A 16,647-nucleotide genomic window follows, 5' to 3' on the forward strand; every position below is an offset into this window, starting at 1 on the left:
GTATATGTTTTCCTTTGCTTCGTCATACTGTTTTTTATCTTTCTGCAGGGTTAGCTAAAATGAAACCAGGTGGGTGTGGTAGTTACATTCTATCTGACATCTATAGCTCCAGTTAATTCAGGTGTTGTTAGTCCCATTTAAACACACGATGATAATATCATGCTTTCATTGCCCTTTTCGTCGTCCAAATAACAACTTGAGTTACTAATAACTTAACATTACATGTTTGACCAAAACGTTCGGAAAGGCACCCTCGCGCGAGGGCGCGTTGCCGATCTAGTAGAGATTACAGAAGGGGAAGGAGGAAGATGAAGCCAAGCCTCGGCCGAAGCCGCCGTCCTGATCCAAGCTGAGATGCTCATGGAGGCCTTCCCCTGTATATGTAGTGCGTCTCCTTCATGGGCTGGGTTGTGCCTGAGGCCCAGCGAGGCCCAGGTCGTTGACAATCAGGTACGAGTCCATTAGCCACTCGACCTACCACGCTGGAGGTGATTACTAACAGCGGCAAAGCTTTAATAAAAAATGTCGTCGCGCTATTCTATTTCATAGATTTTTTTGAAAAAAGATCGTGACATTGAAATTGTTAAATTATGATCTAAATTCTAGTACCGTATTGGACTAGACGTAGTACACACGATGTGGGTCTTTGCGTTGGTACAGACGCGTACGAGTACAACTCGTTGACTTGTCCTACAAGAACTCTTATGTGTTACCCTTCATATATACCCCCATGTAGTCGCACCTAAGACGGTATGTCGTCTCGTGCTTGTAATACTCCTCCTTATAGTGATTGCGCCTTCGTGCGTCTGTGCTTTTCTTTCGCAAGGATTTTCACGTAAAAATCCGTGTCTCTCTGTCTCGTTTATTTCTCGTTATTATCTAACAAGTGGTATATAGAGCTGAGGTTTAAGATACGATATTAGAGACGAGAGTTTTAGGGTTGGTGTTTGTGCGCCGCCGCATCCTGCGATCCGCCGAGTCCGAGGCGAGGTCGATTTATGCTGCAGCTTTAATCCGCCGAGACCGGCAGCCTATTGTTTTCCGCTACTATGCCGCTGCAAGTCGAAGACATGTCCGATCGGTACAAGGATCAAGTCCCGAGGCCGAGGCAAACTTCCGCTGCAGCACCGCGTTAAAACGCTGAGTCACCTCCGTTTTTGATCGCTTTAATTTTGGCCGCAAGTTCTTTCGCTGATTAGATCGGCACGGGCGTTGTCTTCTGATCGATTATACTACTCGATCATTTGGATCGGTCGCTACACCTGCCGTCACATCCTCACGTGAAGACCAAAGCAAATCATTGGCAGTACTACTTCAACTAGTACTCGTCACACGTTCAGTTTTTTGTTTGCTATTCGGTTGCTACATCTACATCCAGCGACTACCAGGTGCTATTTTTTCTGGTTCTTTGTCCGCATATTAATTCTGTCAAGAATTTTTCTACCGGCTTGTACTACTTTGTGCACAGATTTATCTACTCATGGCTTCCATGAAGTATGATCTTCCGCTGCTGGACCGTGACACAAGGTTTACCCTATGACAAGTTAAGATGCGGGCGTTGTTGGCACAGTCCGACTATGATGAAGCACTGGGTAATTTTGAGAAGAACAGAATTCAAGACTGGACTGATGAGGAGAAAAGAATTGATTGTAAGGCTTTGTCACAAATTCAACTTCATTTGCATAATAATATTATGCAGGAAGTTTTGAGCGAGAAAACTGCCGCCGCTCTATGGTTAAAGCTGGAAGAGATTTGCATGACTAAAGATCTCACCAGCAAGATGCATCTGAAGCAAATATTATTCCTGCACAGGTTACCCGAGGGAGGTAATGTTTTGAATCATATTTCAGAATTTAAAGAGATCATATCCGATCTAGCTGCAATGGAGGTTAAGTATGAAGAGGAAGATACTGCTTTAATGTTACTTTGTTCACTGCCAAGTTCTTATACCAATTTTAGAGACACCATATTATACAGTCGTGATACTCTCACACTTAATGAAGTTTATGAAGCTTTGAACTCTAAGGAGAAGATGAAATTAATGGTGCCTCATGATGGTTCGAGTTTATCCCAAGCCGAGGAATTATCTGTTCGTGGCAGGACAAAGGGGAATAACTCACATAATGAAAACAGAGGCAAAAGTAAAAACGGCTACAGGGGCCGGTCGCAATCCAGAGACAAGAAGTATTGCAGGTATTGCAAGAGAGACGGGCATGACATCTCAGAGTGTTTCAAGTTGCAGAATAAGTAAAAGAGGAAAGGTAACAAACAAGGTGAAAATTCTGCTAACGTTGCTCGTGATGATAGTTCCGATGATGCTCTTGTTGTTATTGTTGGATGTGCTGAGACCAATGATGAGTGGGTACTTGACACTGCATGCACTTTCTATATATGCCCACATAGAGATTGGTTTAATACTTTTGATTCCACTACTTCTGCTGGTTCCGTTTTGGGTTTTGATAATTCACCATGCAAGATTGAAGGCATAGGTTCTATTCGAATCAAGATGTTTGATGGCATAATCAGAACTTTGACAGATGTTCGGTATATTCCGAAGATGAAGAGAAATCTTATTTCTACGAGTGCCCTTGATGCAAAGGGGTACAAGTATTCAGGTGGAGATAGTGTTTTGAAAGTCACCAAAGGTTCCCTTGTTGTGATGAAAGGTGATTTAAGTTTGACCAATGGTCTTTATTACCTTCGGGGTTCTACAGTTTTAGGTAACGGTACTCCAGCTATTTCAAAGAAATCTGATTGTGATGCTGCTAACCTTTGGCATATGTGTCTTGGACATATGAGTGAACTTGGTTTGGCAGAGTTAAATAACAGAGGTCTTCTTGATGGATATGAACCTGGTAAATTGAAATTTTGTGAGCATTGTATCTTCGGCAAGCACAAGAGGGTGAAGTTCAATACTTCGACCCATACAACTGAAGGTATTATTGATTATGTGCATTCTGATTTATGGGAACCATCTCGCAAGAAGTCATTAGGTGGTGCAAGTTACATGCTTACTATTATTGATGATTATTAGAGAAAAGTTTGGCATTATTTCTTGAAGCATAAATATGAAGCATTCTCAGCATTTAAGGAGTGGAAGATTATGATTGAGAGGCAAACTGAAAGGTAGGTAAAGATACTTCGCACTGATAATGGTATGAAATTCTGTTCTAAGCAATTTAAGAATTATTGCAAGTCTGAAGGCATTGTCAGACATTACACCGTTCCTTATACTCCTCAACAAAACGGTATTGCTGAGCGAATGAACATGACCATTATTTCAGAGCCTGTTGCATGTTGTCCAATGCAGGTTTGCATATGCGTTTTTGAGCTGAGGCCGCTTCCACTGCTTGTTATCTCATTAACCGTTCACCATCTATTGCTCTTAATAAGAAAACTCCAATTGAGGTATGGTCTTGTGCACCTGCTGATTATTCATAGTTGAGAGTTTTTGGTTGCACTGCTTATGCTCATGTTGATAATGGCAAGTTGGAGCCTAGGGCTGTTAAGTGCATCTTTCTTGGTTATAAGTCTGGTGTTAAAGGTTTTAAATTGTGGAATCCTGAAACCTAGAAGGTTGTTATTAGCAAAAATGTTATCTTTAATGAAACTGCTATGTTACATGATGTTCCATCTACTGATGTTCCTGTTGAGAGTAAACATCAGCCTACTATTCAGCAGTCTACTGTTCAGGTGGAGCATGTTATCGATTCAGGTGATACATCTGGTAATGAAATTGTTGATGCACATGATAAACCCGTCGTTGATGATGAACATGTCACTCCCACTCCAAATCAGCCTATTGTTCCACCTAGTTGGAATCTTGCACATGACAGAGTTAGGCGGGGTATTAATAAACCTGACAGGTTAATTGAAGAGTGCAATATTGTTTCTTTTGCTTTATCTATTGCAGAAGAAATTGAAGGTAATGCTAAGCCTTCTTCATATTCCAAGGCTATTATTTCTGGTGATAGTAATAAGTGGATGACCGCTATGCATGATGAGATGGAATCACTTGAAAGGAATGGCACTTGGGATTTAGTAAAATTGCCTAGAGAGAAAAAACCTATTCGTTGCAAGTGGGTTTTCAAGAGGAAAGAAGGTGTTTCTCCTAATGATGAGACAAGATATAAAGCAAGGTTAGTTACTAAGGGTTACAGTCAGATTCCAGGTATTGACTATTAGGATGTCTTTTCTCCTGTTGTGAAGCATAGCTCTATTCGCACTTTACTTAGTATTGTTGCCATGCATGATCTTGAGCTTGAACAATTAGATGTTAAAACTGCATTCTGACATGGAGAATTAGAAGAGGATATTTATATGGAACAACCTGAAGGTTTTGTTATTCCTGAAAAAGAAAAGCTTGTCTGTAAGTTAAAGAAATCTCTTTATGGATTGAAGCAATCCCCTAGACAGTGGTACAAGAGATTTGACACCTTTATGCTCTCTCAAGGTTTCAAAAGGTCTAATTATGATAGTTGTGTTTATTTGAAAACTGTCAACGGTTCAACTATTTATTTGCTCCTTTATGTTGATGATATGCTTATTGCTGCAAAGAGTATGTGAGAGATTAATGAACTAAAGAAGCAATTGAGTAATGAATTTGAGATGAAGGATTTGGGTGCAGCAAAGAAAATACTTGGCATGGAAATATCCAGAGATAGACCATCTGGAAAAGTATATCTAAGTCAGAAGGGATATATTTGATAAAGTTCTTTGTCGTTTTAATATGCATAATGCCAAGCCGGTGAGTACACTGTTAGCTGCACACTTCAAATTATCATCAGCTTTATGTCCTAAGTGAGATGCAGATATTGAGTACATGTCTAGAGTATCCTATTCAAGTGCAGTTGGTTCACTTATGTATGCCATGGTTTGTTCTCGTCCGGATTTATCTTATGCAATGAGTGTTGTCAGTAGATACATGGCTAATCCTGGAAAAGAGCATTGGAAAGAAGTTCAGTGAATTTTCAGATACCTGCGTGGTACTTCTAATGCTTATTTACAGTTTGGGAAAATTGGAGATGGACTTGTTGGTTTTGTTGATTCTGATTTTGCTGGTGATTTGGATAAGAGAAGATCACTCACAGGTTATGTTTTCACCATTGGCGGTTGTGCTGTGAGTTGGAGAGCAACTTTGCAGTCTATTGTGGCTTGTTCCACTACTGATGCCGAGTATATGGCTATTTCTGAGGCTTGCAAAGAAGCTATCTGGTTGAAAGGTTTGTACACTGAGCTTTGTAGAGATTCATTTTGCCCTACCATATTTAGTGACAGTCAAAGTGCTATATATCTTATCAAGAATCCAATGTACCATGAGAGAACAAAGCACATTGATGTCAAATATCACTATATTCGAGATGTTGTTGCTGGAGGTGATTTGAAGGTATGCAAGATAAGTACTCATGATAATCCTACTGATATGATGACAAAGCCAGTTCCGACCAATAAGTTTGAGCTTTGCTCAGGCTTAGTTGGTATTTCTCATTAGTCCTATGGACTTTGACGTACAAGGTGTTTATGCTGATTTGGATGGAGTTATTCACTTTCTTCGACTACTGAAGGGAATTTGGATCAAGGTGGTGATTGTTAAATTATGATCTAAATTCTAGTACCGTATTGGACTAGACGTAGTACATGCGGTGTGGGCCTTTGCGTTGGTACCGACGCGTACGAGTACAACTCGTTTACTTGTCCTACAAGGACTCTCATGTGTTGCCCCTCATATATACCCCATGTAGTCGCACCTAAGACGGTCTGTCGTCTCGTGCTTGTAATACTCCTCCTCATAGTGATTGCGTCTTCATGTATCCGTGGTTTTCTCCCGCAAGGGTTTTCACGTAAAAATTCGTGTCTCTCTGTCTCGTTTATTTCTCGTTATTATCTAACAGAAATAGTTCATGGATTTTGAAAATTGTTCTTCATTTTGGAAGAAAATTACATTAACCTGAAAAAAGTTTATTGATTTTCAAAAAAGGTTCAACAAATTTGAAAAAACAAAAAAATTGGTTTTGAAAAACGTTCATCAAAATTGAAAAAAATTAATGGATTTTCATTTAATGTTCATCAAACTTGAAAATAGTTCATCGAATTTGAAAAAAGTTCATCAAATTTGAAAAACGTTCATCAAAATTGAAAAAAAAATCAAGAAAAGTTCTTTGAATTTGAAAAAAGTTCATCGAATTTGGAAAAAAGTTCATCAAATTTGAAAAAAGTTCATCGAATTTGGAAAATAGTTCATCGAATTTGGAAAATAGTTCATCGAATTTGGAAAAAAGCTCATCGAATTTGAAAAAAGCTCATCAAATTTGGAAAAAAGTTCATCAAATTTAAAAAAGTTCATCATATTTGGAAAAGAGTTCATCGAATTTGAAAAAAGTTCATCAGATTTGAAAAAAGTTCATCGAATTTGGAAAAGAGTTCATTGAATTTGAAAAAACTTCATCGATTTTTAAGAAAAAAGTTCACAAATTTCAAGCAAAAACATCAAACTAGGAAGAACAAAGAAAAGAAAAAAATAAAATAAAATGAAAAAAGGAAAAAAAGAAAAGGGACAAAGGAAAAGAGGAAAGAATAGATAAAAAATATAGGAAAAGGATGGTAGTTCACAGATCAAAAATAGATGGAAAACCCGGTTTGGGAAGGATCCCTGCAGCTGAAGAGAACAATTAAAGAAAAAAAAAGCCACAAATCATGTGTGGTTCTGTGGTGTTGTGGTTACCATCGTTGGAGATGAAGGTAGTGATCGCGAGTTCCACTCCAGGCAACCCGCACTTTTCCAAATAGGAAATCCCAAGCGAACTGGCGTCCAAGCGACTTCTATCATGGGCCGGGCCGTCACATACGCCGTGGTCGCTTGTCGCGGGCCGCCGCCCTACTTCGTTCAATCGATCAACGGTAAACAGCTGACGTTGATCGGCAAACCCATTTACCTTTGGCAACTTCTATCATGGGCCGGGCTGTCACATACGTCGTGGTCGCTTGTCGCGGGCCGCCGCCCTACTTCGTTCGATCGATCAATGGTAAACAGCTGACGTTGATCGGCAAACCCATTTACCTTTGGCTTTTAAAAAAATGTAAAAAAAATCATGCAATTTTAACAGTTGGAAAAAGCTTGGTCGATTATTTGGAAAATTTGGAAAAAGTTCACTTATTTGAAAAAACATCACAAAATTTGAAAAAATCATCAATTCTTAAAAGAGATTTCTATGTTTGTGCCCCTGGTTCCTTAGTTGTGCTCAGTTTGCCCAAGCCAACTAATTTTGCTCACTTTTCCCCTTCCCACCTGCTCACGGAAGGCCAAATGGAGCATTTTCATTGGGTCAAGCTCGTTGACCATTAGATTGACGAGTTCATGACGAGTGGGACCATTAAAAATGCTGATGTGTGGGGCCGCTTAAAATGTTGACATGTCAACGGGTCCTTGCTAAAAAACAAACACACTCCTCTATCCGAATATCCATGTTTTTAGCCCAGGCTCATTTGCACCAGATGAGGAGAAAATTCAAACAATTTTTTTTAAAAAAATTCCAATTTTTTTGTATGGAAGACAATTTAATGTGTGAGGTGCGCCCCAAATTTCATATCATTTGAACACATGATTTGTTCTCAGCAAAAAAGACAAATTTGGTCAAAAAATGTGAAGAGTAAACTTAGACTCCAAATTTGTCTCTTTTGCAGAGAGCTACTCGCATGTCCAAATGATTTGAAATTTGGAGCGCACCCCACGCACCAAATTATCTTTCATACAAACAAATCTGGAATTTTCTTTTTGAATTTTTTACTACTTTTTGTGAATTTTCTTCTCATCATGGGTGTAGCTGAGCTTGGGCACCGAAGCACCTCGTCCTTCTCTCTCTCTCTTTCTCTCTCTCTCTCTTACATGTGGGACCAGTAAAGCAAAGGGAAATAGGAAGAAAAAAGCTCCCTAGATCTCCGGTCATGCCGACGACCACTGGACACAGCGGAGGTGGCTCCATGGCTAGAGGCAGCCCGCAGACTCCCGCATCAAGGACGGCCGCCTCGCTCTTCTCTCTCTTTCCCTCGCTCGCATGCTCCCTCTCCCTCTCGGCTATCTCCTCCCGGTGGAACCCTAGCGCCGGCTTGGTTGGAGTCGTGCGCTCAGCTCCGACCACCCCGACGAATTGAGAGCACCTCCGAGACTGCCGCACTATCCTCTTCCATCCCCACGAGTCATATGTGCTTTGATGTAGTGTAACAATCAAATCGACCGCTTCGTCCCCGACTCCGGCCGCCGCAATCTAAATAAGACTAAAAATTGAAATCTGGCAAATTTCACATGAAATGGACCATATCCATGTCATATTTCCATATAAGGTGACAATATTTGGCACAGACATGGGGCTTAGAGCAACTCTAGCACACCCCGCAAAATCTCGACCCGCAAAACGCGTTTGCAATTTCACGAAGATCCCGTTTGCGGGTCGAGAACTAGCGCGGCCGAACAGAAACCGTAGATGAAACTGCATAATTTGAAAAAACTATTTCGCGGGAGAAATTGGACCTCGTGGACGCGAGTAGTTCATCACGCACTACATATATTTTACATGATCAAACACTACAAACGCTAGTTCATACTACATACTACATCAGTACTAGTACTAGAGGGGTGGGGATCTCACGGGGGCGAGCTCGCGGCCATGGACGACGCCGTGAAGGAGCTCAATCTTCCTCGTCGGAGCTGCCGAGGTCGATGTACTTCGCCCTCTGCTCCTCGCGGATGCGCCGCCGCTCGTCGTCCTTCTCCTTGGCGGCGAGGTTGGCCGCGACCGCCTGCCAGAACTGGAGGTCTTCGAGCTCCTCGTGGTGGCACCGACGCTCCACCTCCTCGCGCATGCTCCTCTCGGCAATGGCGGCCGCAATCGCGTCGACGTCGGTGACGAAGTCCTCCGGCCCGACGACTCCGCAGCGACTGAGCTCCTCAGGCTCCTCCTTGACGGGGACGAACTCGAAGTCCTCCTGCTCCTCCGACCACTACCTTTTCACTGGGAGAAGGCCTACGCCTAAAGAGGAGGAGCTCACGGCATAGGAAGATCTCGCCGCAGAGGAGAAGGACGCGTCAGAGGACAGGGTATGGCCATGCCGATGGTCGTACTCGTCCGTCTCGCGGACGCGGAAGCTCGCCGGCGGCGAGAGTCCGCGGTTGGTCCACTTCCTCGCCCCGCGCTTCCTCGCGTCGTCCGAGCGGACGTGCCGCTCGCGCTCGGGGTCGCTTCTGCCGCCGGATTTGCTGCCGGAGCCGTGTCCGGAGCTCCACATGCGCCCCACATGGCGGTTGGAGGCGGAAGGTGGTCGTCGGCGGCGAGAAATGTGGAGAAGGAGGGTGGGGAATTGCGTGGCTCGGCGGCGGTGGATAAGGTTTCGACCCGCAAACGCGCCACGGAACCGTAGATATAGTGGTCGGGGCATGCGGTTTGCGGGCCGCGGCAAAAAAATTTACGGGCCGGGCGAGTATGCGGGCTCTGTTCTGGCCGGAAAATTGGGCCCAGCACACATACTCGCCGGAATTTTGCGGTTTTGCATCTTTTGCGGGGTCTGCTAGAGTTGCTCTTACCATGCCAAACAAGAATGCCAAAGGGAGATTCCAAAATTTTGTTATAAAAGTAAATTTATCATTTTTCAAGTGCCAATTTTTTTGTAAAGCAATTACCAAAAATAAGATTGAAAATTGAACTTCTATAATTTTCACATGAAAACGAACCATATTGGAGGCCTACTACCAAAATATCTTGAGTTTTTGAGATTTTTTGCTATATTCCATTGATTAAATGAATTTCTGGACATTCACTAAAATTAATTCAAAATTGAACCACAAGTGTGTTATAGTTTGGTTAAAAAAAGTGGAAAAAAATCATTTTAAGTTACTTGGGTAGGATTATATGCAGTATTCACAAAAAGCTTCAAATATTCAACCCTTCTCTATTAATAGTCATGTTGACAATGTTGACCTCATTTTGCAAAAAGTGAAAGAAATGAAAAAAGAGCCAAAAATGCAATCCTTTTGCATGAAGTCCTATTATGTGTACTACTTTCTAGCAAAAATGATAAACTATGAATACAATGATTATGTTTAAAAAGTGTTCACAAAATGAACTACCATCTATGAAGGTTCATTGCTTTCAAGCGAGATGGCCAAGTTGCTGGCTATATCCACATCATATTTTCATATAAGGTGATGATATTTGGCACAAACATGGGGCTTACCATGCCAAAAATATTGCCGAAGGAAGATTTCAAAATTTTGTTATAAAAATAAATTTATCGTTTTTCAAGTGCCATTTTTTGTGAAGCAAGTACCACAAATAAGACTGAAAATTGAACCTTTGCAATTTTTACATGAAATGGACCATGTTGGAGGCTTACTGCCAAAAGATCTTGAGTTTTTGAGATTTTTTGTTGTATTCCATTGATTAAATGAATTTCTGGACATTTACCAAAAGTAATTCAAAATTGAACTACAAGTGTGTTATAGTTTGGTTACAAAAAGTGTGGGGGGGGGGGGTTATTTTAAGCTATTTAGGTAGGATTATATGGAGTATTCACAAAGAACTTCGGATATTCAACCCTTCTCTATGAATAGCCATGTTGACCCCATTTTGTAAAAAGTGAAAGAAAATGATAAAGAGTCAAAAAATGCAATCCTTTTGCATGGAGACCTTTTATGTGTACTAATATCCAGAAAAAAAATGATAAACTAGGAATACAATTATTATTTAAAAAAATGTTCACAAACTGGACTCTTTTCTGGAAATTGTATTCATAAATACCCGCACACAGCAGGCCACCCAATTACTTAAAGCCCACACCGAGCAACGCTAAGGTGTCTAGGTGGGCCCACTCATCGGGCTCTCATTCAAGGCCCACTCACCAGGAACCCACCCAGGTAACGGTCAATAAGTTTGACTGAACGCAAAAACGCTCCGTTTGGGCATTTTGAGAGGTCGTGGCCAAGGGAGGAGGGACAAAAAGAGAGGAGTGTTAAGGTTGCAAGGTAAAACTGAGTAGTGTTAAGGAACGAGGGGCACGGAAATAGAAATCCCTTCTCAAAAAAGTTCATCAATTTTGAAAAAAATCATAGAATTGAAAAAAGTTCATGCATTGTGAAAAAAAGCGAAATTTAAAATAGAAGTAGAGAAAAGGGAAATAATAAAGAAAACAGAAGGAAAAAAACCCAACATAAAACATAAAAAACCGATTTTACCCTGCATGACTTATTAATGAAAAGTTCGTTTTTAAAAAATAATATTATATTAATATTATTTCAGAATATAAACAAAATTTGAATAAATAAAAAAGGTAATAACGCGCATGACGACATCATGACGTCAGTACGACGAGGCACCTTGTTATTGGGCCGGCCAGGTTCCGGCTCCGTAGGCGAGCCATTCCTAGGCATCGCAGTGGGCGGCACATTAGCCGCGCCCAGAAACTATCCCAACGAAATTTGACCAAGCGAGAACGCATATATTGCTGGGTCAATCCTACGCGTGTAAACCCGACAGCCGATGAAGCGGCGTGGGTGCGTGCCAGCCATGCATGACATGGATCGGACGCTGAGGTGTACGCGTCTATACTACCCAGTGTGAAGCAGTTGACCGTGCAAACGAAGCTGCACGGCTGAGCTTCAAAGCAAAAGCCAAACCATATGCACACACTCGCGGCCATCGGTGTACTATGTAGGGGCCAGGGTCGTTCTTTCATCGGCAGCACATCGCCCAGGTCAGGTGTCGACCTCCATATATCTTGTCCCTGGTAGTACTACTGGTAGTACTGTTATCACACTGCATTGCGTGCACTACTCAATCAACAATCAATCAGTGTACCGGAAAACTCACATTCAAAGAGGTGCATGGGCAACATGTTTCAGAAAGGCACAGCACAAAACAACAACCCCTATGCTACCAGAAGCATTTCTTTTCTCAGGACAAGCCCTATCTAGATTCATCAGCATCAGTAGAGTTAGCAGTGGTCGATTTGGACACTGTTAGTCATCCTCGGCCGGTAGCAGCAGTACGTGCTGACATCGACTGCATGCGATCCCGCTCCTTAATTGGCTCGCGAGGGTCCAGGGCGAACGAAGCAAGAGGACAGTCTGAATAATCGACAATATTTTTTTACAAATGGTCCATTTTGTTAGTCACATCAGTGTGGGTGGAGAATATATTAATTCCGTGTCAGGTGGTCTCTCTCTAGATTTTGGCCAAACATGGGATCCGTGACTCCACACTTGGGATATAAAATTGACGCTGATGGACCATATGCATGCACATAAACTATGGATTAAATTTCGGAAGCCTACGCACTACCGCAATGGATCACACATTCATCAGTTCCTTCCCACGCAATATTTCCATGCAACTGACAATAGTACATCATTTTTTCCAGTGTGAAAGCAATCTAGCAGAAGCACTGAAGAAGTAATTCTTCTGCATCTCAATATGAAAGCAGTTTCCCAACTCAGAAGAAGAAGCAGTTACCTCAATATGTAGTGCCACTGTCATCATTTATAAACCAAAAATGACACTAATGGTCAAGAGACTAGCTCTTACTACAGAGAGTAGATTTATAAAGCAGGAGAATATATATGTATAATTGGAGCAGTGTGAACAATTTATAATGATAGCAAATTCAATCTAAGTAGATAATCTCGAAGTAGCTTGATTGAAAATCAAATCGGTCACTTAGTCTCGATTGTAATCAATTTGTTTGTCTCCTATCTCATGTGGGGAAAAGGCCAAAGAATTGCTCACAGGAAACATACATGTCGTCCTCCCACTTCTGTGATTGCTTGTTGCCATTGTGAACACACAAGATCACACGCGGGTATCAGCCAAAAGGGAACAGTGACAGGTCAAGAAAGCTCAACGCACCAACCAGCTAGGCAATTTGCTTAAAAATAAGATCATCGGTTTATGATCTGCTTATGACGCCAAATTTCTCCTTATTTCATCTATTATGATGTTTGCATCCCATATAATCCCACTAAAATTAAAACTGTGCTCACTGCACATGAAGTGTGGCTGACAGAAAAACAAAAACTCGAGTGAGGGTGTATTGATTTGTGTATCTCCATGCATATCAAGAAGGGGTTATAGGCTTGAATAAATCTTGCTTTTGTCCATAAATAAAATAAAGTACTGACTGCACTGCCAATGTCAATACTCATTGTGTGATTATTGGTGAAAGTAATCATGGTCAGCAATTGCCTTCATCCCCACAACAAATTATACTCTTGTTGACCAAACACTGTGGAGTGTGTTAGAAGCTATACTGACTACACATGCACTAAAGTTAACAACTTGCATGAAGTCGTACTGACCTGAAAGTCTCACATGCAATTGATATCATCATGTGGCTTTCACACAAAGATTCACGCTGTAGTTACATATGCTTTCACATAACATGTTTTGGAGGATGAATTATTTACAATAGAATGCTATTAATTTCGACTAGAGATATGCAGAAACTTGATACTTGTGGATTTCCCCCCACAATTTACATGAAAAATTTAAAACTTAAAGGCACAAGGCTACTTGATCAAGTGGTTACTTAAACTCCATATAACAAATAAGGCTTGCAATTTTCTTTCAGAAAACGAATGTATCTACAGGGTTGTGTTCTTGGTTCATGCTCTACTTTTGTGCATACACACTGTGTTGGTGCATGATTTCATACTTGTCATACCTTTACCTACATCATCATTAGTGAAAGTCCACTTCTAATTAAGTCCTTAATATCGTCAAATAAGCACTATCTAGCTAGTATGCATCAACACATGATGCAGTCAGGGTTCTTCGAGTGGATTCTGGCTTCTGCACACATGTGTCGCCAATCAGGCAAACATATACAAGCAGGGCATTGATACCCTTCCTACACGATAAGCAAAGCAAAGCAAAATCAAAGCAGCTGCACTTGACTGCGTCCCCCATCATGCCCTGCTGCGCCTCCTTTCTTTCCTCTCACTAGAAAACTTTTCAGATGCAAATCTCTTTAGGGCATGCAACTGAAAAAGAAGGAAAGATGTAGATAGATATATAGACCATGTTGCGCAAAAGCTACACATGCACACTGCAGAGATATATCTGAGAAAAAAAAGGCAATAATGCATGTATGTAAGCAGAACCCACGTTGTTAGATTCTGCCTGCGGCGACCATGACCATCCACCTTGTGGAACGATGAGGAGAAGGAGGAGAAGAAGAAGCTATAGCAACATCGATGGATGGGTTAATTATCATGCATGCATGTAGCTTCCATGCACTTGGAAAGCTGCATGTAGCTTCTGAAGCTGATAAGATCAGTGAGTGAGTGAGTTTACAGTTGCAGGTCATGGGCTAGGCTAAGCTAACAACAAAGGAAAGATGTTTGCAAAACCCTTTTCAAACACACCAACGCGCCGCCTTTCCTGACCTCTCACTGTCTAAAGAAACCCTAACAAAGGCACTAGGCATGCAAGATCGATCATGGATTTGATCTGTCGCTGCTACAACTGGTCTAAAAGTGCTTATCCGGCCGCCCGGCGCGCGCTTTGCGGCGATGGATGGATGGATCATCGTCCTGAGCAATTAAGAATCTATCTCCACGAAAATGAGGAAAATATTACACTATCTGCTAGCATTACATTGCCTAGTGATGAGGAGGAGGAATCGATGAAGTAACTAGCTAGCGAGTAACATTGATCCGTACCAGGGCATGGTGCGTGCATAGCATGGAAGGGCGATTGGTGGAATGGATCAGGACGACGTGTCGCCGCCGAGCTTGGCAAGCAGGGCGGCGACGAGCTGGTGCCGGCGCTCCTCTCGCTCTTCAGCGCGCGCCCTCCACGCGTCCTCGCGCTCCCGCCAGCGGCGCACGAGCGCGAGCCGTTCCTCGCCGAGCGCGACCATGGCGGCGCGCCACTCCTCCTCGCGCGCCCGGCGCTCGGCGTCGCGAGCCTCCGCGGCCTCCATCCACCGCTCCTCCATCTCCATCTGCCGCCGCATGAACTCCCGCAGCACCGCCTCGACCTCGCCAATCTCGACTCCTCCTCCCGCTGATGCGGTCCTCGCCGGCGCCGCCTTCCTCCTGCGCTTCCTCCCCGCGCCCCTCGTCTCCGCATCGGCCCTGCCCTCCTCCTCGTCGAACATCTCCGCCTCCTCCTCGTCGTCCTCGCCCTCGTCGCCCTCTCCGCCGCCATCGTCGTCCGGATCGCGCCGCGCGGCGGCTTCCTTCCCCTTGACCTTCTTGGCCTCCAATGCGCGCGCCCTCTCGACCCTGGCGTCGAAGATCCTCCTCATCTCGTCGTGGAACGGGAAGCTGCCCCTCGCCGCCGCGCCGGCGTGATGGTCTCCGCCCTCCGGCTGCGCATCGCTGGCCGTGCCCTTGAACCTGGTGACGAGGTTCTTCCACTTGGACTTGCACTGGTCGGGGGTGCGCGCGAAGCCGCCCTGCGCGTTGAGGCGCGCGGAGACGGCCTCCCAGAGGGCCTTGTTGCGCTTGGTGGAGAGGAAGGAGTGGTCGAGGTCGGCGCGGATGGCGAGGAAGGCGGCGGTCTCGGCGTGCGACCACTGCGGCAGGCGCTCCCGCTCGGGCGGGTCGGCGGGGGCGGCGGCGGGCGGAGGCGGGAGAGGGGGCGGAGGGTGGTAGGGGTGGGGCGGGGAGGAGGAGAGGAGCGGGTGGTAAGGGTTGGAGAAGGCGGTGTTGAGGTGGTGGAAGGGATCCATGGCTTGGCCGGTGGTGGCGGTGGCGGTGGCGGTGGACGGGAAAGCGGAGCAAAGTGGGGGAAGATGAGAGAGAGAGAGATGGGGAAGGAATGGAAAGTCAAGAGGGGTCGAGATGGAGAGAGAAAGAGGCGAGGAAATCATCAATCTGTTTCAACGCGGAAACGGCTTGCTTTCCCACTGCTTTTGAATTCAAGATCTGGATCCTCTGCGCCGCCCGCCACGCTGCCTGCAAACCGCGTCTTCTCTTCTCGAAGGCTATGCCCTCTCCACCTACATCAATGCATATCCAGTCCAGAAAACAAAGTGGCACGGAACCAAGAATGAGTTTTGTTGTTTGAACACTACAGACTTGAATGACACGATGTCGTGCAGCATTTTGAAGTGTAACATTGTCACGTCACTGTTATAGTTCTCGACAAGTTTGGTTCCGGAATGAAAACTTTAGGTCTGATCTACGCTGGTTGTATCTAGCAATGATGGTGGTATTCACGTCATCCTCTTGCTGGAGGCATTTCTAGAGTTTGTCCGGATGTGTTCTACTCTATGAAACCCATGAACTACAACATTGTTGAAGCATCTTTTTCTCACCGTCGGCTGATGCTGAGGGTACTACTGCCAGCTTTAGTTCGTTTCAGCAAGAAGTTTGGAGGTCGTGTTTTTTTATCTTGCCTATGTGTCGGTGTTGTCTGTGCGCTTCCTGGTCATGCAGAAGTTGTGTATGTGCTCGTAGTGTTTGTATTTTTTCTTATGAGTCAATCAAAAGTGTTCTTTCCCCAAAAACTAGCATTGAATCCATTTCAACACCATTTCTTTTTATTTTCAATAATGAAGATTGAACCTCCTGATTTATGGGCCTGCACGCAACCATAGTTAGTCCTATTGAGGAAAAGTAAGATAAGAACATTAGCTTACAAATAGAGTACATGA

At 43.6% G+C, this 16,647-nt stretch overlaps 1 protein-coding gene across 1 annotated transcript; it reads right to left on the minus strand.

The window, feature by feature from the left end:
• Nucleotides 1-13,550: 13,550 nt before the first annotated feature.
• On the minus strand, nt 13,551-15,849 carry LOC123109300 (trihelix transcription factor GT-3a). Its single transcript, XM_044530384.1, has 2 exons — nt 14,705-15,849; nt 13,551-14,023 (listed from the first exon to the last, which is right to left on the minus strand). The coding sequence occupies exon 1, from the start codon at nt 15,718-15,720 to the stop codon at nt 14,752-14,754; it is 969 nt and encodes a 322-aa protein (XP_044386319.1). The 5' UTR covers nt 15,721-15,849; the 3' UTR covers nt 13,551-14,023; nt 14,705-14,751.
• Between the last annotated feature and the right edge of the window lie 798 nt (nt 15,850-16,647).

This window comes from Triticum aestivum, chromosome 1B, assembly GCF_018294505.1.
Source record: "Triticum aestivum cultivar Chinese Spring chromosome 1B, IWGSC CS RefSeq v2.1, whole genome shotgun sequence".
NCBI lineage: Eukaryota > Viridiplantae > Streptophyta > Magnoliopsida > Poales > Poaceae > Triticum > Triticum aestivum.

Bases quoted from the DNA above. Each gene is read 5' to 3' on its own strand.
- LOC123109300 (XM_044530384.1), bottom strand. From the start codon at position 15,720: ATGGATCCCTTCCACCACCTCAACACCGCCTTCTCCAACCCTTACCAC.